Raw genomic sequence first — 21,225 nt, forward strand, 5'->3', positions numbered from 1 at the left:
AAAAAGATTTCTTAAGTTTAAACCAAAGCAAACGGAAAGCACATGACACATGTTAGTCCTAATAAAATTTTATTGAGAACCAGTATATGAAATTCTTTACAGAACACAGAAATACTTATGATCCCAACCTTTCCCAGAGAATGGCAATATATCATTAGGGTGGGTTCCCTGAATATCCCACACACTCTGCTTTATACCTATAGGAGAGAAACAGTTCTACAGCTCAGCAATAGACAAATGGGATGCTCTGACCTATTTAGAAGAAGCAGAAGTAGAATCGGGATTCAGTATGAGTAAGAAAGGACTGCAGATGAGTTCTAGTAGCCAAAGGAGTAGATGAATAAATGTTCACTCTTCACATTCTGTATTTCGAATCAGCTAGTAGAAGGCAGGGCACCATAAGATCAGATACAAATTAACCCAAGGACATGTCTCTCAATTAGTTCTGTAGGAAGTGGCAATAAGAAGACAGTGGTCTTGGATCCACTTTTACCTAAAACTCTTCCTACCATGAAGGCTTTTGATGACAAATAATCAGAACTGACATCAAAGATGAAAAGGAAACCAATGACTCTAAGGATGAAAGACCAACAACAACTCAGAGGAAGCCAAAGCCCAATGGGATACATGGAAATGGCTGCGATAACTAACGTTCACATATTTTACATGATGAAAAGTTAACCACTGTAATTTCTCCTTACCACAGGAACAGAAACACATGGTGGGATAAGTGAACACTGCTCAACACGCTTTGAAGGTTTTACTCCCTAGTCTTTGCATGGAGAGAGAAGAGGTACTGTGGATTTTTGGGGGAAGCAACTTTTGGGAAGGCATTTTTTAATCAAAAAAAGGTAAAAAAGAAGAAGAAATCTGAGAAATATCTGAGGGAAAATGATATAATAGAAATAGAACTACAGTGCTGCCTTTTCCTTTTAAAATGAAGAAGCTGGTATAAAAGTTTCTTAGTTTCCACTACGGTGTTAGGATACTGGTCTTCGTTTTACAGCTTTTGCTTGAGTTTAAAATCTTATCAAATTTTCTTACTTCTTAACCATAAATAAAACAACAGCATGAAGAGAAAATCCTGACAGTTAAACAAATTCTAAAAAGCTAAGGGAAAAAAAATGAAACTTGATTTGTGTTTGTATTGATGAATTCCTTAACGGATGACAGTAGTTAAAATGCAATCTAAATATTAACAAGAATCTTATTCAAAATGTTCTTCTCCCTGCCCTGAAGTTTTCCCAGGGTTAAATTAATCAAGGCGTTTGGAGATGAACTGTGATTAAGGTTCCTCTGGCTAAGAGAAAGTGTGTTTTGCTCTCTTTCCCTTGGTTAGTAATTACAGTAGCTGGAAGTACAGGCACAGTATAGTGAGATATCTAACTATGCTAAATGGGTTTTGTTCTTTCAAGCTGGACACCCAGCCAAAGGCAAATTAGCTTTACTATGAATCCCAACATTGCTCATCAGAAACAAGCAACTCATTTGCTAACCAGGAGCACTGGAGAAAGGCACAGCTAACCAGCAGCACTTCAGACCACAGAGGGGATAAGGTTTTCCCAAATAGCATGAGGAATAAGCTAATTCTAGGAACTAAGCAGTGGGCTATTTTTTTACTCCTTCTGTCAGTAGCCTTTAAAGGGTCAGACAATTTCCAATATAAGATATTTTGGTGCTGAATGTGAAGTAACAGAGGACTTCTAGCCATAGGAACCAACATATACCCACAGATTTGATTCAAAGTTAAAAATAGCATGCTTTTGTGACGGAGAAAGCCATGAAATAGGCACATTTAAAGTTTTTCGACCCTGTTTTTTTAAAGCTGCAAAATATTCTAAAATCACTTGAAACATACAGAAAAGATGAAATGAGCCTGGGAAAGGCAGCGAAGGAAGGAGGAGAAGGAAAAGCTGATGAGTTGGAAAATTTATACAGAATGTGAAGCACCAGAGGTCCTTCATCTACCAAATGAATACATGACCTCAGGGGCTCAGAAATTGATGAATGTTAAGCTTAGGATACGCAAAGAGGATCAAGCTGTTCTAAACATTTTCATTGGATAATACCTCCTAAATAACAGTATTTTTATGAAAAGCTTAGTGTTTTTGTTCATGTTATTGGCTACATAGCACTCCTCGACCCTTTTTAAAGAGATGCAGCATACTGTACTATTTAGTGAAAAGACAAACATCCCGATAGATTGAAAGGAAGGAAAATATCTTATGGCTTGTAACAAACAGCGAGCGCTAAAGCATAGTCATTGCCAAGGAAGTAGAACACAAGTCAAAGTTTAGGAGGTCAGTTGGACAGGGTGGACTCAAATCCTGTCACAACATATTCACATACAGAAAATTTGTTTCTTGATCTTATACTAATACCAAAGAACAAACACATTTAAATAAATAGTTCAAAAATACACTTGCTTATTTTAGAAAAGCAATAAGCTTTTTGTTAGCTTATCTTGAATTAACCTTCAAATCAGAAATTTCAAAATCACATTGCATTTTAGAACTTTTTGATAACAATGTTGATTTCTAGAGACTGGATGCTGTACTACCAAGCAGCAGCAAATCTGAAAGTATCTTTCTCTCTAGTAATACTGCAATGTGAATTTGAAAAATGATAGTTAGGTCCTTAAACCAGTTTGCAAATCTTGCAACTTCTGTCTCAGAAGCATATACTTAATATTTTTGTCCCCCTTCATAATCAACCACTTAAAGAAAAACAAAGTCATAAAACTATCTGCCCTAGTGGAGGAAAATACTATAAAGATAAAGGGTAATATCCACCAATAACCATATATTTATCTTTATCTACATTTAGTTTCCTTTAAACATGTTTTAGAACAGCAACAGATGGTTATAAAGCTTTAAATAAGAGTAAGATTTCCTCCAAGTTCTGAAAATATATAGATACCTATGCCCTCAAAACACTGTACATATCACTCATCCTTCCTTTAGGAAGAAACTGAGGTTAAAGATAAAAGATTTCCTTGGGTATTTTTAAGTAAATGTAAATGACAAACAAAAGAAGCTAAAGACTCTATGTTTCCTTGAAAAGCAATGAAAGCACTTAGTCCAGTTTGATATACAGAAAGGGCCATGCAGTGAGTTGCAGGGGGTAGGCTTTCCTTTTATAGTTCAAATGCAGGGAACCTGGCTTTTGTGGGCACTAGGAGGTCAGCCAGGAAATAGATTGTTCCAGCCATTCCTGAAGGAAGAAAGAGGAAGAAGTTATTACACCAAATGACTCCGTTCTATGCAGTGGCTGCATTCTGTATCATCAACATTAAGACACTAATGGCAAGGGCTTCAATGAAATGGGCATCTGCCTATAATTATAAATGTTGCAGGTCAGTACCAGAGGAGATCGCTAGTAAGGTACTCAGTCCCTTCATCCGGGTGGAAAACAGGAAGGAGTGTTGAGCCAGAGAAGTTCAAGGCACAGCCCTGCCATTTATCACAGGTCAGCTCCTTCACATGGCACCACGGGCCACTTACCTGTCTGAGCTTCAGTGTTCTCACTGTGACATGAGGAGAATATGCCTGTATGTTTTTGGAGATGATTTATGATGGCATCTGCAAAATGCCAAGCGTGTGCATGACTTTCTAGATGGCAGTCACCATTATGACTACTAGTCTTAGGTCTGAGAGAGTCCATGTACAATCTGATTTTTAATACTGAGTTTTCATATTAGGATGTAAGAAGTAGTTCAAGGAATGACTATAAAATTAATTTGCTGATAAAGCTCAAATTCAAATACATTAATCACCAAGCAGAGAAGGAGATGCTGACATTATAAAGCAACTAAGTAACGTGTGGAAAATACCTTCGAAGAGGGAGAAAGGGGTGTCCGGTGTTCTGCAACCGTGTTCTCCGTAATCTAAACACCACTCAGCAAACTGAAAATGAGACAAGGTTAAATTACTGTAGTGACTTCTTCAGGGGCCCCCAAAAGTTGATAAAGATTATCCATAAGAATTACTCTGAAAAAAAACAAACAAACAAAAAAAAAAAAAAACAAAAAAACAAAAAAAAGAATTACTCTGAAAAGTCAAAAACTATCTTCAAGGCAGAAAAAACGGGTTGATACAGAGACAGGTGGTCTGAAAGAGCGTATGAAGCATGGGAGGGAGGAATTTTATGAGCTATGAACCACTATCTCCGAGGTTATCAGAAAACTACTTTCTTCTCTCCCCCCATAAATGCTGTTAAGTAGAACTGGGTCCTTATATAAGAAAGTGAATTCAACTGAATGGCTTTTGAAGGTTTTTTTCCTTAAGTAACTGGGTTTGTTCTTCAGACTCATGGTTTAAAAGATAAATGAATTAAATCAGATTAACCAGAGCCCCTTCTACAATCTCCTGGAGGCAGGTGTTTTCCTTGTGACAGTTCTGGCACCTACCTTACAGGCCCGATACAGGTACTTCATGTCCTGTGTGAGGTTGTACAGTGTCAGGAAGGCGTAGGCATTCCCCGCAGTGCCATGGCACAGCCCGTACCCCTTCCTCAGCAATCCGTACCGCCAGATCACATCAGCACACTGATGGGCGTCATTGAGATAATGTTCTCCTCTGAATGCCTGTAGAGGCAAGGCAAAGTCTTACTAGAAGGGATAGAAAAGAAACTTCTATTGACATTCCTTCTTAATGGGAAAGGCGGAGGGGAGTGGGAGGTGAGATGGAGGTGGCTTGTCAAGAAAAAGGGTAAAGGGATTTAGAGCCAGAGAAACGTGTCTCATTGGTGGGGGACAAATTACAAAAGTTTACTAGTTTTGTTTTTGCTTTTAGGTAACTGCACATGACCTTGCCTGTACACTCTGTGCTTACGGATGTGGGCGTTACTGGAGAAGGAGCATTATCTGACTTGTGACTTGCTATTATTATTAGTTACTTTCCAAAGGACCACATACTATCTTCTCTGGTTAACAAAATGCCTTTCACTATTAGGAGATTTCTTTGCACAATGGAGAAGAAACTGTTTAGAAAATTGATTACAAAAGACAGATTTGATTATAAAATGCTATACTTTGTCAGAAAAATAGAGATATACCTTTACAATCTTTTGTGGCATCCTATATATTGATCAAAGATTCAGGAAGTACTCTGAGTAGACATTTCTAATAACTCATTGCAAACTAAGTGTTCTTAAAAGTAGAATACGGCAGTTTAAAAAGCTTTTCCATGATATCTAACTTCCTGCAAGTAAAATTTGATACACTAAAAGCTTATTTAGGGTATGGGATGCCAATGCTTGTTTATAGTTCATAGATTTGTAATTTGTAGATGTGGCATCAATGGACACAGATATCTTGATTTACTTCTATTTTTTTTTTCTTTCAAATAAAGTTTTTTTTTTTTTTTTTTTTTTTATTCTGGCCCTGCGATAGCATGCTTTATAGAAGTAGTATTTGTGTTTTTATTATAGTAAAATAAAGAAAATGTAAAAATTACAGTTCTAATCATTGGAAGTATACAATTGAAATGCAGTAATTACCTTCACAATGTTGTATAATCATTACCACTATTGCCAAAACTTTTCATCACCCTAAACATACTGTGTACCCATTAAGTAATAATGCACTCCCACCGCAGCACCAGTCCCTGGTAACTTCTATTCTACTTTCTTTCTGTATGACTTTGCCTATTCTAGATACCTCATATTAACCATCACATCATATAAAAGGAATCATGTAGTATTTGTACTTTAGTATCTGGCTTATTTCACTTACCATAATGTTTCCAAGGTTCATGCATATTGTAGTATGGATCAGAAGTTCATTCCTTCATATGGCTGAATAATATTCCATTGTGTGCATAAATACCACATTTTGTCTATCCATTCATCTGCTGATGGACACTTGAACTCTTTCTACCTTTTGGCTACTGTGAATAATGCTGCTGTGGAACATTTGTGTACAAGTATTGATATGAATCCTTGTGTTAGTTTTTTGGGTATATATGCCTACGAGTTGAATTGCTGAATCATGTATTAATTCTATGTTTAATTTTTTGAGGAACTACCACAGTCTCTTCTGTGGCAGCTGTACCATTTTACAGCAATGCACAAGGAAGATTCTATCTTTTTTAAAGATATATTTATTTATTTGAGAGAGGGAGCATGTGGCAGGGAGGAGCAGAGGGAGAGGAAGAGAGAAACTTAAGCAGATTCTGCGCCGAGGGCGGAGACCAATGTGGGGTTCAATCTCATGACACCAAGATCACAACTTGAGCCTAAACCAAGTTAGACACTTAACTGACTGCACCACTCAGGTGCACCCCTTTTTTTTTCATAAAGAGAGGAAGAGAGGGCCGGGGGCAGAATGTTAAGCAGGTTGCATGCCCTGTGTGGAGCCCAATGCAGGGCTCAGTCTCATAACCCTGAAATCATGACCAGAGCCAAAATCCAGAGTTGGACATTTAACCAAATGAACCAACCAGGCACCAAAGAAAGATTCTATTTTTAATTGAACTTCTGGGATACTTATCTTGGTTCTGCCACTGATCCTATAACTTGGCTATTCTATCAATGAAGCAGTCTCCTTATCTATGAGATAGTGTCTGCTCTGATATAGATGGGTACTGTGAGAAGGAATTATAATTCATTTAGCAAAGTGATTATAGGTCCAACAAGTTATTTATCCATTGCTCCTTTAAAGATTATGCATGAAACAATAAGAAGTTATAGAATTTTATCTTACAGTTTCCAATTTATTTTGAAAATGAGAAAATTCACAGTACCTTATAGGCCTGAATGAGCATGTAGATCACTCCAGGTGAACCGTGACACCAATGGACTAGAAGATCTCGATTGTCATCCACACAAGGAGGATAATTGCCGGAAGGAAATTTCAGCTGGCAGACATAATCTACACTGGGCTTGACCAAATTATGTAACTTCACATGGCTCACTTGAAGACTGGGCTAAAAATAAGAAAGGGAATTATTAGTTCTGCTAAAGCAAACAGGTCTTCCTAAATCTCAGGGATAAGTGGCTAAGTGTGTGTGTGTGTGTGTGTGTGTGTGTGTCTGTGTGCTTAGTGAGGGAGACAGAGAGGGAGTAGGAAGGGCAGGAGAGGGACAGAAAAAATCCTAAGCAAACTCCACACCCAGTGCGGAGCCCAAAGTGGGGCTTGACTCACAACCCTGAGATCATGACCTGAGCTGAAATCAGGAATTGGATGCTAACCAACTGAGCCACCCAGGTGCCCCTGGGATTAGTTTTAAACTAGAAAGAAAATATGACCAGAAAGAACTAGAAGTTATTAAGAGGTTTTGGATTCCATTCCAATTTTTTTTACCTATTAGAACCACCTAAAATTAGGCTACCAGTTACCTCTTGGGACTTTATGTACATACTATTTTTCAATATTTATTGTGTATACATACATATAAATATTTTCCTAAGTCAATGCATGAGCATAAGAGATGTTTCCTAAGGTTTTAATACCTTAAGCATACTTTATTTTTTTTAATTTTTATTTTCAGTAGGTTTCACACCTAGCATGGAGCCCAATGCAGGGCTTGAACTCATGATCAAAACCTGAGCTGAGATCAAGAGTCAGATGTTTAACCAACTGAGCCAGCAAGATACCCCCATATCTTAAAAGCCACAAAGAAGATGCATTAGACAACATAAGTGGAAGTTTCATTATTGCATTTAGAGAAGCAGTAGATGTTTCCAATAGAAGAGGAAGCTAACAAGTCAGGAGACCTAGAATCTAGATCCCAAACTGCTGTGTGACTCTAGATTAAGTCTTTCTGCAGAGGATTTGGGACTAGTATTTATGTAGGATTATTATGATACAATGATGTACAAACTTGTAGGATGCACTAACATAAGGCATATGAGCCTCTTTTTTTTTTTTTTTTTAACAATTTGGCCTTCTCTCTCTCTTTTTTTTTTAAGATGTATTTATTTATTTTAGAGAGTGAGAGAGAGAGAGCACATGGGGGGAGGGCAGCAGGAGAGGGAAAGAGAGAATCTAAAGCAGACTCCCCACTGAGCACAGAACCCGACCTAGGTCTCAATCTCACGACCCTGAGATCATGACCTGAGTGGAAAGCAAGAGCCAGACATTCAACCAACTGAGCCACCCAGATGCCCCAAGCCTCCATTTTTGATATTATTTTTTAGTTTCTCTTTTTGGTCCTATTTTAAGTCATGCACTGAATTAGATGCATACATTAATTAAATGCACTGCTCACTTTTTCAAATAAGAAGTGACTGTCCTCTCCTCATCAGGCGAGGGTGGGCATGTGGGTAAGGGGATAGGCAGTTGTGTAAAAAAAAGCACAGGTACTGAATCTGCACTAAGTTCTTTAGGGGCATATATGGATTTTGCTTTATCAGAAGAATACTGTTCAAGCTCAGTTTAAAATGCCACAGTAGTAGGGGCACCTGGGTGGCTCAGTTAGTTAAGTGTCTGCCTTTGGCTCAGGTCATGATCCCAGGGTCCTGGTATCAAGCCCCGAGTTGGGCTCCTTGCTCAGTGGGGAGCCTGCTTCTCGCTCTCCCTTTATCTGCCCCTCCCCCTGTTTGTGTTCTTTCTCTCTGTCATATAAATAAATAAAATCTTAAAAATAAAATGCTACAATAGAATGAGTAGATTTTCCTCAAATTTGCAGGAATTATCCAAAATGACTACAAATAATATTTTGTCTTATGTTGATACATAAGTACGTACTGGAATGGACTTTTAGTATTAAAAGTTAAATCATTTCAATTAGATAATAATCTGCCAATGGAAAACTCAGAACACAGATTTCCAGGTTTTTCACTGCCACCAAAAGGAAGCAGATTGAAGTAAGATGACTCCTAATGATCTGCTTCAAAGAAAGGTCATGAGGCTGTCCAGTCACTGACATATATGATTCTAACTCACCTTGAAACTTCAGAATACATGAACTCTCCTTTCCTGAAAACTTAATATATATTTACTTCTGGAAATACAGAGCCAGTGGAGGTTTATACCAGAAAAATAAAAGAGTCTAAGTCTGAATTGTCAAAACCCCTCATTATAAAGCTCTTAATTGAGAAGTGCAGAACAAATACGAAAGTTGGTCTCTTACTGCCACTAACACTCAAAGTGTGACTTTGCATTCAAAAGCAGTAATAACCTTGAGTTTTTCAGCTTCGTTGTCATTGTTTAGTTGTAGGGAGACACAAGGTCTGACATTGATTCTGCATTATTGCAGCCAGCTACTCAACCAGCTAATAGTATGTATATCCGAGCACTCATGTTGAACATATTAATGAAACACTTTTCTTTATGCTGCATTGTACTTTGGGAAGGTGAGGGGGGCACCTTTGCTGCCATTAAAAATCAATTTTCTTTTGCTATGAATTCTTATTCACAGTGCCAATTTCTCTTTAAAGAGAGCTAAATAAGCCCCCGGAAATGATGCTCTCAGGAGAAGTCTTCTTCTGACCTCCCCTTCCAGGTTATGCTTGCTACAGTAAATCCTATTTGTCCTTAGTCTGTTTGACTTTGGCTGATGTTTCCCCAATAGTATTAGGTCCAAAGAACTGCTGGGCATATAGCGCATTCAGCTATTTTTCAGGTAAGTTATACAAAATCCATTGAAAAGGCTCTATGGCTTTGCTCTCGAAGTGAGCCTTAGGCAACATATGCATTTGTTTTCTATTGATTTTGTTCTTACTTTTGGAATTTGTTTCAGTGGGTTGTATCTAATAATATGCAATAATATTAATTCAAGGCTTTTGCTGAAAGAGAAGAGCAGAGCAGAAGGCACTTCATATAGAAGTATAGGTCAAAACCCTTCAGTCTGCAAAGTGGCACTAGGCATGCAAGTACGGTCACCTACAAATCAAACGCCATCCCACAGCACAATGCTTTTTATGTTTATACACTTTAAAATGCACTGTGGCAAACACTGTCCTTGTTTGTCAAGGCCAGGTGATTACAGGGAGAGTGATGCAGCGGTCGACAGAATGACAAAACGGAGGGGAGCCCCGGTCTTCTCACCCTGGCCAGGGCAATGAGCAAGCACATTTTTGAGTTTCACCAGCTTCACCTCTTACCTGCATCAGCAAATAATAAATTCCTGCCAGGCCGTGAGCAGCCCCCACGTAATATTCTTGGTACCATTCATACATCAGTGGAGTCTTTGCTGTGAAGTTTCTCTTTTGGGCTAGGTTTTCTCCAGAGGTTAAAACTGCTTCACAAATCTACAGGGAGAAAACAGATTGAAATAATGAGAGAATCAGAGAATCAGAATAAAAATCTTCCCGGCGGAGATAAGGAACTTTTCGCTAAGAGAGGTATGGAGAACATGGTGATTCACCATAAGACCCAGTCTTATGGCCATGGGCGGGCAGTTTAGTTCTGTGCTCAGAAAGCAGGGGGGACTGCATTCTGCCTAAAAGAGGGAGAGATGGCAATCCTTAACTCTCTTTACTAGAGCTTACAAGAATTCACTTGACCAGGAAAGCTTGAATTCCTTCAGGCACGAAAGGAGACGCCTGCACCTGGGAGGTGAAATCTGGCCCTCATCTTCTGAAGGGCCTCGACACTCCAACAGAGTGGGCTGGACTTCCCACTCTTAGAAATCTCTAAGTGTTTCCAAAAGCACTCAGCGTGACACTGTCAGCTCTCTGATCCCACCTGACCTTCAGAAGCCAACTGACACTTTCCTTCTACCTGGGGTATGCTAACTGGAGAAACAAAACCAAAGTTCACATAGATAACAACTGGGATCCTAACAAGACTCCAAAAAGCACAAAAATGTGGTACCTGCTGAATATGGCTTTGAGGAATCTTTTCCACTCCAAAGTTCTTATTCACAAAGAGAAGAGCATAGACGTAGCCCATTCGTCCATAGAGCATTTCATTTGGAGCATGGCGGTCAATTTTATTTAGGTGAATTAGTCTGGGAATAAAAATACATGCCGAAGATGACTTGAAAGGGATCGGGTAGTGGCATATACCTAAAGATGATACATTTAAAAAATACATACAAATATACATCTAAGTATTATAAATTACTGTTATAGTTATTTTATTTTTAAAAAGATTTTATTTCAAAGATTTTATTTCTTTATTTGAGAGAGAGACATAGTGAGAGAGAGTATCAGTAGGGGGTGGGCGCTGGGAACTTGGGGGGAGGGGCAGAGGGAGAGGGAGTCCTACAACCACGACCTGAGCCAAAGGCAGGTGCTTAACCAACTGAGCCACCCACATGCCCCACTAATATAGTTATTTTAAACATTTAAAATATATTAAAATTAATTTAATAATTAATAAAAGGTAAATATTTTCACATATTTATATTATAAATTATATTATTATACATTAAGTGGGCTGAGCTGGATTACAAAGGGTAGTCAGGATTTAAAAATTAACCCTCAACTAAATTTTTCTTCAGTTCACAATGGAACTGACAAATTCAAAGAATTAAAGAATACGCATGTGAGGCAGAAGCTACCTGGAGCCTCCCGGGTTCCTCCTGGAGCCTCCCGGGTTCCTCCTGGAGCTATGCCCTGAAACCAGCAGCTGGGAAGGTTAAGAGAAGCTAAGGACTACTGCCCAGTATGGCATTTAGTCTGGAGAAAGGCCTCAGTCAGTGCTCAGAGGGTAACCTATTTCCATAAAATGAAAGCCTGCTGCACCCCCCCCCCCCCCCCGTTACCTCCTCCTGTGGTTTGTTTCTTAACATGTCATCAGGTCAGGCTTACCTGAGGTGTCTGTATGGCAGCCTGATCTACCGTAATCGATAAAAATGCACAAACGTTAACAGTCAGCCTCCCTGTCTTCCCAGGCTCTCCCTTCCAGCCGTTCTTTTCAGAAATAGCCATGATTACCAAATTCTTAGATATTCCTAGAAGTACTTTATGCACATATAAGCAACTGTAAATATGCTTCTCCCTAAATGTTCTGTGGCTTGCTTTGACACTACATTTCCACATATATTCTCGATCAGTCTCATTCCTTATCATAGTTGCCTAATATTCCATGGAATGGCTATATTATAATATATTAACTCTCTGTTGATAGACTCAGTTCAGCTTCTCAGAAAAAGTTATTTTTGGTTTTGGCTTCAGGTAAGATGGAGTAGACACGCCCCACCCTGACTCTCCCAGTAGATGCAGCTCCAAGACCTGGAGAGAGGGCACAAAGCGGCATTTGAGGGCTCCAAACAGTAAACATTAGCAGGCAGAGTGGGGAAGACCAGAATTTGAAGTACCACCAAACCAATGGTGAGTCTGCCATATTTTCGTCTATGGTATTCCCCTGGCTTGAATTCAGGACAGCCTCAAACCTGGAAATTGGTAAAAAGAGCTGAAAGAGAGAGTCCTGGAAGAAGCCCTTTAGTTCTGTCTCAAGAAAGAATGGGTAAGGGAACTCCTAGTATCAGAGAGAGTAGGTCAAGCCCCTCAGTTTTGTTTCCTTGCATTCGCTCTGTTTATCCACACCCGAGGCCACAAGCAGTCTTGTGGTGGCAGCAGAAATGAAGGCAGGAGTAGTCCACAGAAGCCAAGTCTCTGAGGGAAGGACCCTTCCTCATAGGTTGGAGGAGCTGTGGCCCCATGAGGGTGAGGTAAGCCCCCATCGCTTTACTAATCTTTCTCACCTCCCCATCATTTGGCCCCAGATACCGGCCCAGTCATGGGAATACTTGGTAGGGCAGGGTAACAGAAGCCCCAGATTTCTTTCCAGAGAACATGGGGAGTCCTAGGAAACCAGAAAGCAGGTGACAGTCACAGGAAATGAGCTTAGGAGAGCAACCATATTTGCAGTCTAAACTCAGAGAATGAATTTTCCTTCTTTTTGAGGGGGATAAGGGATGTGTGGAGGGTATAGGAAAGCAAATATCATAGGTAGGGAAAGTGTCTTTATTATTTGGATTTTATTACATGAAATTTTGAAAGCACATCTCAATATCTTTAAATTATTCTATATATTCAAAGTAACACCATTTAAGTCATTAAAACAATATAATTTTTGGTGGTGAAGATGGGTGGAAGGTTTGGGAGGTGCTACAGGTTCTACTACTGTTTGATAAATAAGATCTACTAAAATTGTCTGGGGACAATGTGGTTTTTCTCTGAGCCGTAAGAATAGGGCAGGAGACTACTCGTGTGTATGTGTGTACATCTTCCTAATCAATGTTTGTACACTTGGTTTATTTGGCAGAATTTGGTCCACTGCTTGTGCTTTCATTTTAACATACTTAGTTATGATTATAGCTGAGGGGGTATATAGCTCCTAATAGCTACAAAACAAAAAACAAAAAACAAAAAAAAAACCAAAAACACACAACAAACCAAAAAACAAAAAACCCTAAAAAGTGCTGCTACCAGGCTATAACCACCAGATACAGCAAAGTGTGTCTGGGCTCCCAAGAGGGGGTACTTGTGAAAGAGCAGACAGTTGCCGTCTCCCAACCCTACCTTCCCCTTCCATAACCCTGTGGGGTAAGGGGAGAGAAACACAGTTTAAAATTAAAAAGCCATGTTTAAATAAATAAATAAATAGCCATGTTTTAATAACCAGAATGAGGTACTTTTCGTGACTGAGAGGGGCTAACAGTTATAAACAAACTGAAAAAAAGTTATAAAACTATCCACTCCTCATCAGGAAAGAAGGGTGTGAAAAAGCATGGCGGGCTGCATAACTGACAAAGTTATGTTATAACTCAACAAATGAAGGCATCTCAATAAATTGGTTACACATGCATGGTTTTTCTTCTGTAAATATAGCCATTAAACTCATAGTGGAATAGTGGTTATCTTAGGATTAGGGACATGGTGGCCAAAGGTTACTTTCCATTTTCTTGTATACTTTGAATTTTTCCCCCAATATCAACAGGGCTGTTTGGATGGTAGAATTATGGGCCATTTTGTTTTCTACTTCAATATCATACATGGACATACACACACACACACTCCTAATATTTTTAAGAACTTAAAAACATTTATTAAGAGAAATTCTATTTTTTTCTCATGCCAAAACTGGAGGTTCAGTAATGTTGAAATCTTAAGAAAATAAAATCTTTTTACTAGATACAAATGCAACTGTTGTAGTAAACAGAAGGAACATCTCAGAGTTTTGATTTAAAAGTTTATTATCAAGTTTTAACAAAGTATGTCAAATTGTATAGAATTTAAATATAACTACTTTTGTAAGGGAAATTTAATTCAAAAGGAAAATTACTGTGAATTTTTTAAGCAAATAGCTCCGTAGGAATTATTTGGAACAATTATTGCATTAGTTCCAATGATGTTCTCACACCTAAATGTGTTTGAACACATTTCCTCTATTTGCCAACGTTAGGGATCACATTACCCCTAGGTGGCGATATATAATTTGCATTCCAATTATTTTGCAGCCAAACTCATTTGCATTTGGGATGTTTAAAGTTGATAGCAAATACCTTTCAAATACCTGAAAGTGAAGTATTGCTTAGAGTATCCTGATAAAATTATATTTCATAATTTAGGGTAAGAAAGGAAGTATTCCTTTTTTTTTTCTGGATTTGGCTTCAAGTCATTAAAACTCATGAGCTAGGTCTGATGATCAGTAAAGGTAGGACTTTTAACTACATGTTTTACATGCTATAGTCTCAAAGTGAAGAAATGATAGCATTTATAAATCATAAAGATTATTTTATGTGTTTTCAAAAACTCTCAAACCCAGAGGCACATCATTGCAGCTCCATTTGTTTTGCTATGTTGATATTAATAGCAACCAATCTTCAGAAGAGACACGTCACTGAAATGTCACTGAAGGGAGAATAGACAACATATAAAACGGGGGCAGTTCTGTTCCACTCCTAGCAATATTTCCCCAGAGTTTTACTGGGAAGAGTTTTGACCTTGTATCATCTAACTTTTTAAAAAAAGAAATTCTTTTCTTACTCATCACACTACAAAAAAAAAAGTATACACTTTCTGACCAGAAAGCCGAAATTCTTCATCCTTCTGAGTTCTGGCCCCAAAGCACTGGACCTGTCAGGTTAGTCACTTAATTGGGTACTGTAAATAGGCAACTCTATCTCTTTGTGTAGTGGCACCAACTATATGTGTGGAAGGAAGGTGAAAACGAACACGATACAAATCAAACAGCAGGAAAAATCAGTGCTGTTTATTCTCTTCCTTGCCACCTGCCCCAGCCAACTGTAGGACATTCTGCACATGAACAGATATACATATGAACACACACTCCTTTTGGGGGAGTCACAGACTCCTCCAAAAAAGCATAAGTGTTCTCTCCATGCTAAACACGATTTGGGGATTTTATATGTACCTTTGGAAGCCCGAAGATTCTCAGGGCCCCAAAGTTAAGAATCCCTGCCTTAGGGAAACATTGACTTCTTTGATCTCTAAAACTCAAAATTATGATTCTGAAAGGCTATTATATTAAGAAACCATAGGAAAGGTAATCCAAAAAATGACGGTAGTGGAGGACAACACAGATACCACATAGAGAACTTGAGTGTCTCTGGTATTGCCAAAGGGCTGTGCGATATGAGAAAGAAGGTTCAGTAAAAAATAAAACAAGTAGGTTTATTAAATACCTGATGACATCAAATTATTTCAATTGAATTACAGAGACTTACAGATTTTTTTTCCCTTAAAAGAGAGGAGATGTGAAAGCAATTACAAATAATTCCTTTTTTCTTCCTGTTCTTGCTATGAACTCTAAAAATCTGAAAAATCAAAACGGTGGCCATAAATGGCCTATTTTCCTATCATTATGCTCATTCTATATATTTTTTTAAAAATTTTTATTTATTTATGATAGTCACACACAGAGAGAGAGAGAGAGAGAGAGAGGCAGAGACACAGGCAGAGGGAGAAGCAGGCTCCATGCACTGGGAGCCCGATGTGGGATTCGATCCCGGGTCTCCAGGATCACGCCCTGGGCCAAAGGCAGGCGCTAAACCGCTGCGCCACCCAGGAATCCCTCATTCTATATATTTAAACTTAAAAAATCTACTGGCTATATATAAAATATTGTTGAACCATTGTAAAAGTTTTTAAAATGATATAAATAACAAAGACATCTTTTTTTTTTTTTTTAATTTTTTTTTTTTTTTATTTATTTATGATAGTCACAGAGAGAGAGAGAGAGAGGCAGAGACACAGGCGGAGGGAGAAGCAGGCTCCATGCACCGGGAGCCCGATGTGGGATTCGATCCCGGGTCTCCAGGATCGCGCCCTGAGCCAAAGGCAGGCGCCAAACCGCTGCGCCACCCAGGGATCCCCGACATCTTTTTTTAAATCAAGGTATCAAAAAATTTTTTAGTTTACTTTTAAGAGTGTTAATAAACCAATATTAATATATAGTACTATTCCTCAAAGAGTGTTTGTTAAAACAGTACACCCTAAAATGTCATGAGGAAAAGGGTTGTCTACTTGACAAGTTTGGCAAATTCCACTCCCTAGTCTCTGGAGTTTCCTCCATGTAGCAAAAGTTACTCAAGACTCTACTCTGAGCAGCTGGTAGAGGTGTATATTTAACTTTGCTTAATTAGTGTTTCCCCAATCTGAATGCACAAATCTTGTTTTCATTTTTCACACAGCATACCATAACTACCTGGCTGTACGTAAATTGAGAAAGGCTGGCATTACATAAAAAATAACAGGACCCCTATGGCTTATTTTTATGATACTTAAGAGTGATTCTCTGAATGAGACTTCCTTCTCAGCATATGTGTGGCTAATGGCTTTAAACTAGCTGTGCAAAGAAACAGAAAGGTCGTGTCTGTGTTGCAAATTTAGATAGTATATGCATTTGTCAAAACTCAACAAATATATATAAAACTTGGGCAGCTCGTTGTGTGTTAACTATATGCCAAAAGAAGAAAACTAAATGGGTATTGAACGCTGGTAAATGATATATGTGCTTTAGTATTTAGAAGGAAGGATACTGATGCCTGCAATTCACTCTGAAGTGCATCCTCCACTCCTAAAAGGATTAATAGTGGATAGGGGAATGGACTGATGGATTAGATACGTGATAAAGCGAGTATAAAAAAATGTTAATGGTAGAATCTATGTAGTTAGATATACAGCTACTCACTGTTGTTTCAACATTTCTGTATGTTTGAAATTTTTCAATAAGATTTTGAGGAGAAAAAACTGTAGTTATTAGAATTTTAGGCCAAAAGCCTGTTAACGAAATACACTACTGCACAGTGTAAAATTAACCAAAGATCTTCTACAAATGAAATCAGTGATGTTGCTGGACCTAATTAAAAACATGGCTAAAGACCTTAACAGACACTTCACCAAAGAAGCAATGTTAATGGCAAGTAAGCATATAAAAAGATGCTCTGCATCATACGTTGTCAGGGAGTTGCAAATTAAAACATCGAGATACCACTACATATCTACTAGAATGGCCAAAATCTGGAACTCTGGCAAGGATGTAGCGCACCAGGGACTTTCATTCATCACTAGTAGGAATGCAAAATGGCACAGCCACTTTGGAAGATAGTTTGGAAATTCTTACAAAACTAAACACACCCTTACAATATGATCCAGCAACTGTGCTCCCTGATGTTTACCCAAAGGAGCTGTAAACTTATATCTGCACAAAACCCTGCACAATTGGATGTTTACATTAGCTTTATTCATAACTGCCAATACTTGAAAGCAACCAAGGTGCCCTTCAGTTAGGTGAATGGATAAACTGTGGTCCATCCAGACAATGGAATGTTATTCGGTGCTAAAAAGAACTGAGCTATGAAGCTTTTCAGGCCATGAAAAGATATGGAGGAACCTTAAATACATATTTTGAAGTGAAAGAAGCCAATTTGAGAAGACTACATATTGTAATGTTTCCAACTATGACATTCTGGAAAAGACAAAACTATGGAGACAGTAAAATGATCAGAAGTTGCTAGGAGCCAGAGAGCAGGAAGGGGGATTAGCAAGCATAGCACAGTGGATTTTCAGGAAGGGAAAGTACTCTGCGTGATAATAGAATGATGGATCCATGCAGAATGCACACCACCAAGATGTAACGAATATAAACTATGGACTTTGCCTGGTAATGACATGTCCGGGTACATCCATCCATTGTACCAAGTGTACCACTCCAGTGGAGAATGTTGATACTGGGGGAGGCCATGTATATGATGGGGAACAGTAGGTATATGAGAAATCTCTGTACCTTCCTCTCACTTTCTCTGTGAACTGAAAATTGCTCTAAAAAGTAAAGTCTATTAAACAACAAAACACAACCAAAAAGCTCTGCTGGAATTGCAACTCTCTGTGTGTTAACATGCTCAGTGGGAGCCTAACAGCACTACGTGCAGAGCTGCATGGCAGCCAGATTTCTTCATAGAAATCTCTGTGCTCCATAAAACCTAGTAAAATAATATTTGTAGTTTATAAGTACACAAGTTTAGTAATTCTTCATAATTCACAAGCTTCTAGTAGGCTTCCCTGATCTATATTAAAAAAAAAAAAATCTAGATTTGCATGCTTATTTGCTCCTAAGAAAAGCAATTCTGAATCAGTTTGTAGTTCAAGAGGAGGCCTCCCCCAGCCCACCAGAGGAGATGAACCATATTTTTCAAATTATTGATCTTGGATAGCACCCTGGATTTAATAATCACATGATTAGGCTTTTTTTTTTTTTTTTTTTTTGTTATTAAACTGGTGTTTGATCTGGTGTGTGTCAGTGTCACTACATCTTACAATAAAATAGGGACTATAAGAGTTGTTCCTTAACTACACTGGAATGATGTGAGACGTGATCAAACGACAGTAATAAGATTTATTGCGGAGAGAAAAGTAACTTTACTAAAACGTTCTTTTGCTAATGCACACAGAATCAATATGTAAATACGTCTAGATAATAATCCTCAAAAAAAAAAAAAATCCAAGATTACCGAGTGATGCAGTCTTCTGCTTGCTTCTCATTGTTCATCTTGTGATACACTACAGCGCCTATGGCCAGGGGGCCTGCATCCCCACAGAGGAAGGTGATGGAACGCTTAGTCAAACTGTTCAGACTTTGCTTTACATAGCCATGTGCCATCTGTAGGTAAGCAGGGTCCCCAAACACATCATAGAGATGTAAGTAGAGCAGAGCGATACCTGAGAAGCAATAAGAAAATAATGTAAAGATAAGGAATGGCCTGTTGGCTGTATTATTCTGGTTTGTTGCCAACAGACAGACACTTCACCAAAAAGCAGCTGGACTGTTGACAAGCCATAACACATACGTAAATTATCCGAAAGTTCGGTGCCCTTAGTTCTAGACTCAGCTTCATTACCAAGCAGCTCTAAGAATCAGACACAGGCACTTGTTCTGTTTCTTCATCATGGCAACTGTAAATAAAAGGCACTCTAAGACCCTCAAAGAATGCTAACTGAAGTTTATTATTAATCCTTGTCTCACTCAGACTGTGTGTTAATGTGTTATTCTTGATGATTAAATGACAGGTTATTGAAACTCCGGTTCCAAATAGTCACCTGTTTAACAAATAATCAATAAACAAGTAACATTTGTTCTTGTGAGCTAAAGAAATTCAAAGACTAGGGAGTGAAAAACTCAATTTTTCTTTATATAGAAGATAGTTTTTTTGAGTGAGAAGGTAGGTAGAGTAACCAAATTCCCTACTCCAGTATCATTCCAGGCCGGGATTATAAGAAAACTATTAAGTTATGTAAGATCTGAGAAAATAAAGTCAATTCCTCCTTAATTTTGTTTTCTCTGTGAAGGACTCAGCCACTTTAGGAATTATACTGTAAAAACTGCCAATGACTTTTGCTTTGGGCTGTACTCGATTTGCTTCTTACCCTGCTCTTGAAGCCTGCTATATATATAAAATTGAGGCGTTGTCTGAATGTCCTTATTCCAAATGCTTGTCACAGTAGATAGAGCTTCTGTCTGAAGCTGACTGGTCTCAGGGCAGACTCAAAGATGTGGAGTAGGGGACCTGCCTGCCTGCAGCATTTCTAGAAAGTCATCTCTCCCCTTAAAGTACATTTTCCAACTCATTTACCATTTTTTAGAAGATATAGAGCCTCTGTTTAAATCTAAATTAATAGAGCCCATCTCTTCATGGATTTCAGTGTAGTAAAAATGCAGTCTGCAAAATTACTTTTCACTGTACTGAGGACAATTTTAAATTTAGATAGTTTTCTCATTTTGCATGGGTAATCTCCAAAGCTTTGTGCTACAGACAATTCAATTTCACATGTATATTAAGGCCAAATTTTCATTTCCTGCCAAAGTTAATAACCTTGTCTGCTCTTTCAAAGTGGCTTGGTGTAGTAATTCCACAAGCTGATGATCAGACGTACCAATGCTGAAGGTCTGTAGACATAAGTGTACAAAACCACGTATGTAAGGCGAAAAAAAAAATCTCCTTTTCACAAATGATCAGTGTCAAGAGCTTCTTCTACAATTAGGTTCTTAAATGGCTTCATCTCCATCCACACTAGGCATCTGCCGGCGATCCGTTTAAATTGTTACCCTTTCATTTTGGCCTCCTATTCCCCTTGCTGCCTGAACTCCCCTAATTAAGTTCTGTAAGCACCACAGCCAGATAATGACATGACTGAAGTCTGAGAAAATACAAAGTGATTAAATACAAGCCCAATGATTGTTTTCCTTTTCAGACCTTTGTCTCTCATTATAAACAATTCCTCTTGGCCTAAATCTTTAACAAACAAAACCCATTGAAGTTTGCAACTGTAAGGTCGGATGCATTTCTCAGACAAACAGGTAGTCATTTCTCCAGTCCACAGTATTTCATTCATTTGAAAACCTTTTTCGTTTTCATCAGCAGGATGATCTTTCTGGCTTCTGGGATTCTACAACCTCAGGTTCTGTTTCTCTCCTTTCTCTCATACTGGGCCTCCGTGTCCATATATTTTGAATAAGCAATCTGCTGCACCTTGCAGTTTGCAGCAACACCCCCTCCCCCCCTTTAACAAAAACACCCATGAATGAAACGGTTTAAAGTAAGGAGTGCCGCTGCCAATTCGAGAAAGTTTCCTGGACAAGCCTACTAGAAAACAATCTAGGTCTAGGGTATAAGACAAAATGTAGAAGTCAAAGACATGTAATGCCCCAATATTCTGTACCCCAGATGCCCTAATCTAATAGACAAATGGAGGAACTGTGTATAGCTAAATGTCTTGAACTTGATCCTTATGATCTTCCAACAATACTCACACACATGACATCACCTTAGCATAAATACCAAATGCTGAGAGGTAACTAGCAAGGTGGGA

General features: G+C 38.5%; 1 protein-coding gene across 1 annotated transcript in view; it reads right to left on the minus strand.

Moving 5' to 3' along the window:
- Positions 1-52: 52 nt before the first annotated feature.
- Positions 53-21,225, minus strand: part of LANCL1 (LanC like 1) — a 41,274-nt gene continuing 20,101 nt past the window's right edge. The window contains exons 3-9 of the mRNA XM_041737583.1: positions 18,870-19,077; positions 10,760-10,895; positions 10,048-10,194; positions 6,744-6,926; positions 4,409-4,585; positions 3,833-3,905; positions 53-3,213 (exon numbers count right to left, since the gene is read on the minus strand). Of these exons, the coding sequence (XP_041593517.1) occupies positions 3,137-3,213; positions 3,833-3,905; positions 4,409-4,585; positions 6,744-6,926; positions 10,048-10,194; positions 10,760-10,895; positions 18,870-19,077 (1,001 nt within the window). The 3' untranslated portion in view covers positions 53-3,136. The remainder of the gene's footprint in view (positions 3,214-3,832; positions 3,906-4,408; positions 4,586-6,743; positions 6,927-10,047; positions 10,195-10,759; positions 10,896-18,869; positions 19,078-21,225) is intronic.

The sequence above is a fragment of the Vulpes lagopus genome, chromosome 22 (genome assembly GCF_018345385.1).
Source record: "Vulpes lagopus strain Blue_001 chromosome 22, ASM1834538v1, whole genome shotgun sequence".
NCBI lineage: Eukaryota > Metazoa > Chordata > Mammalia > Carnivora > Canidae > Vulpes > Vulpes lagopus.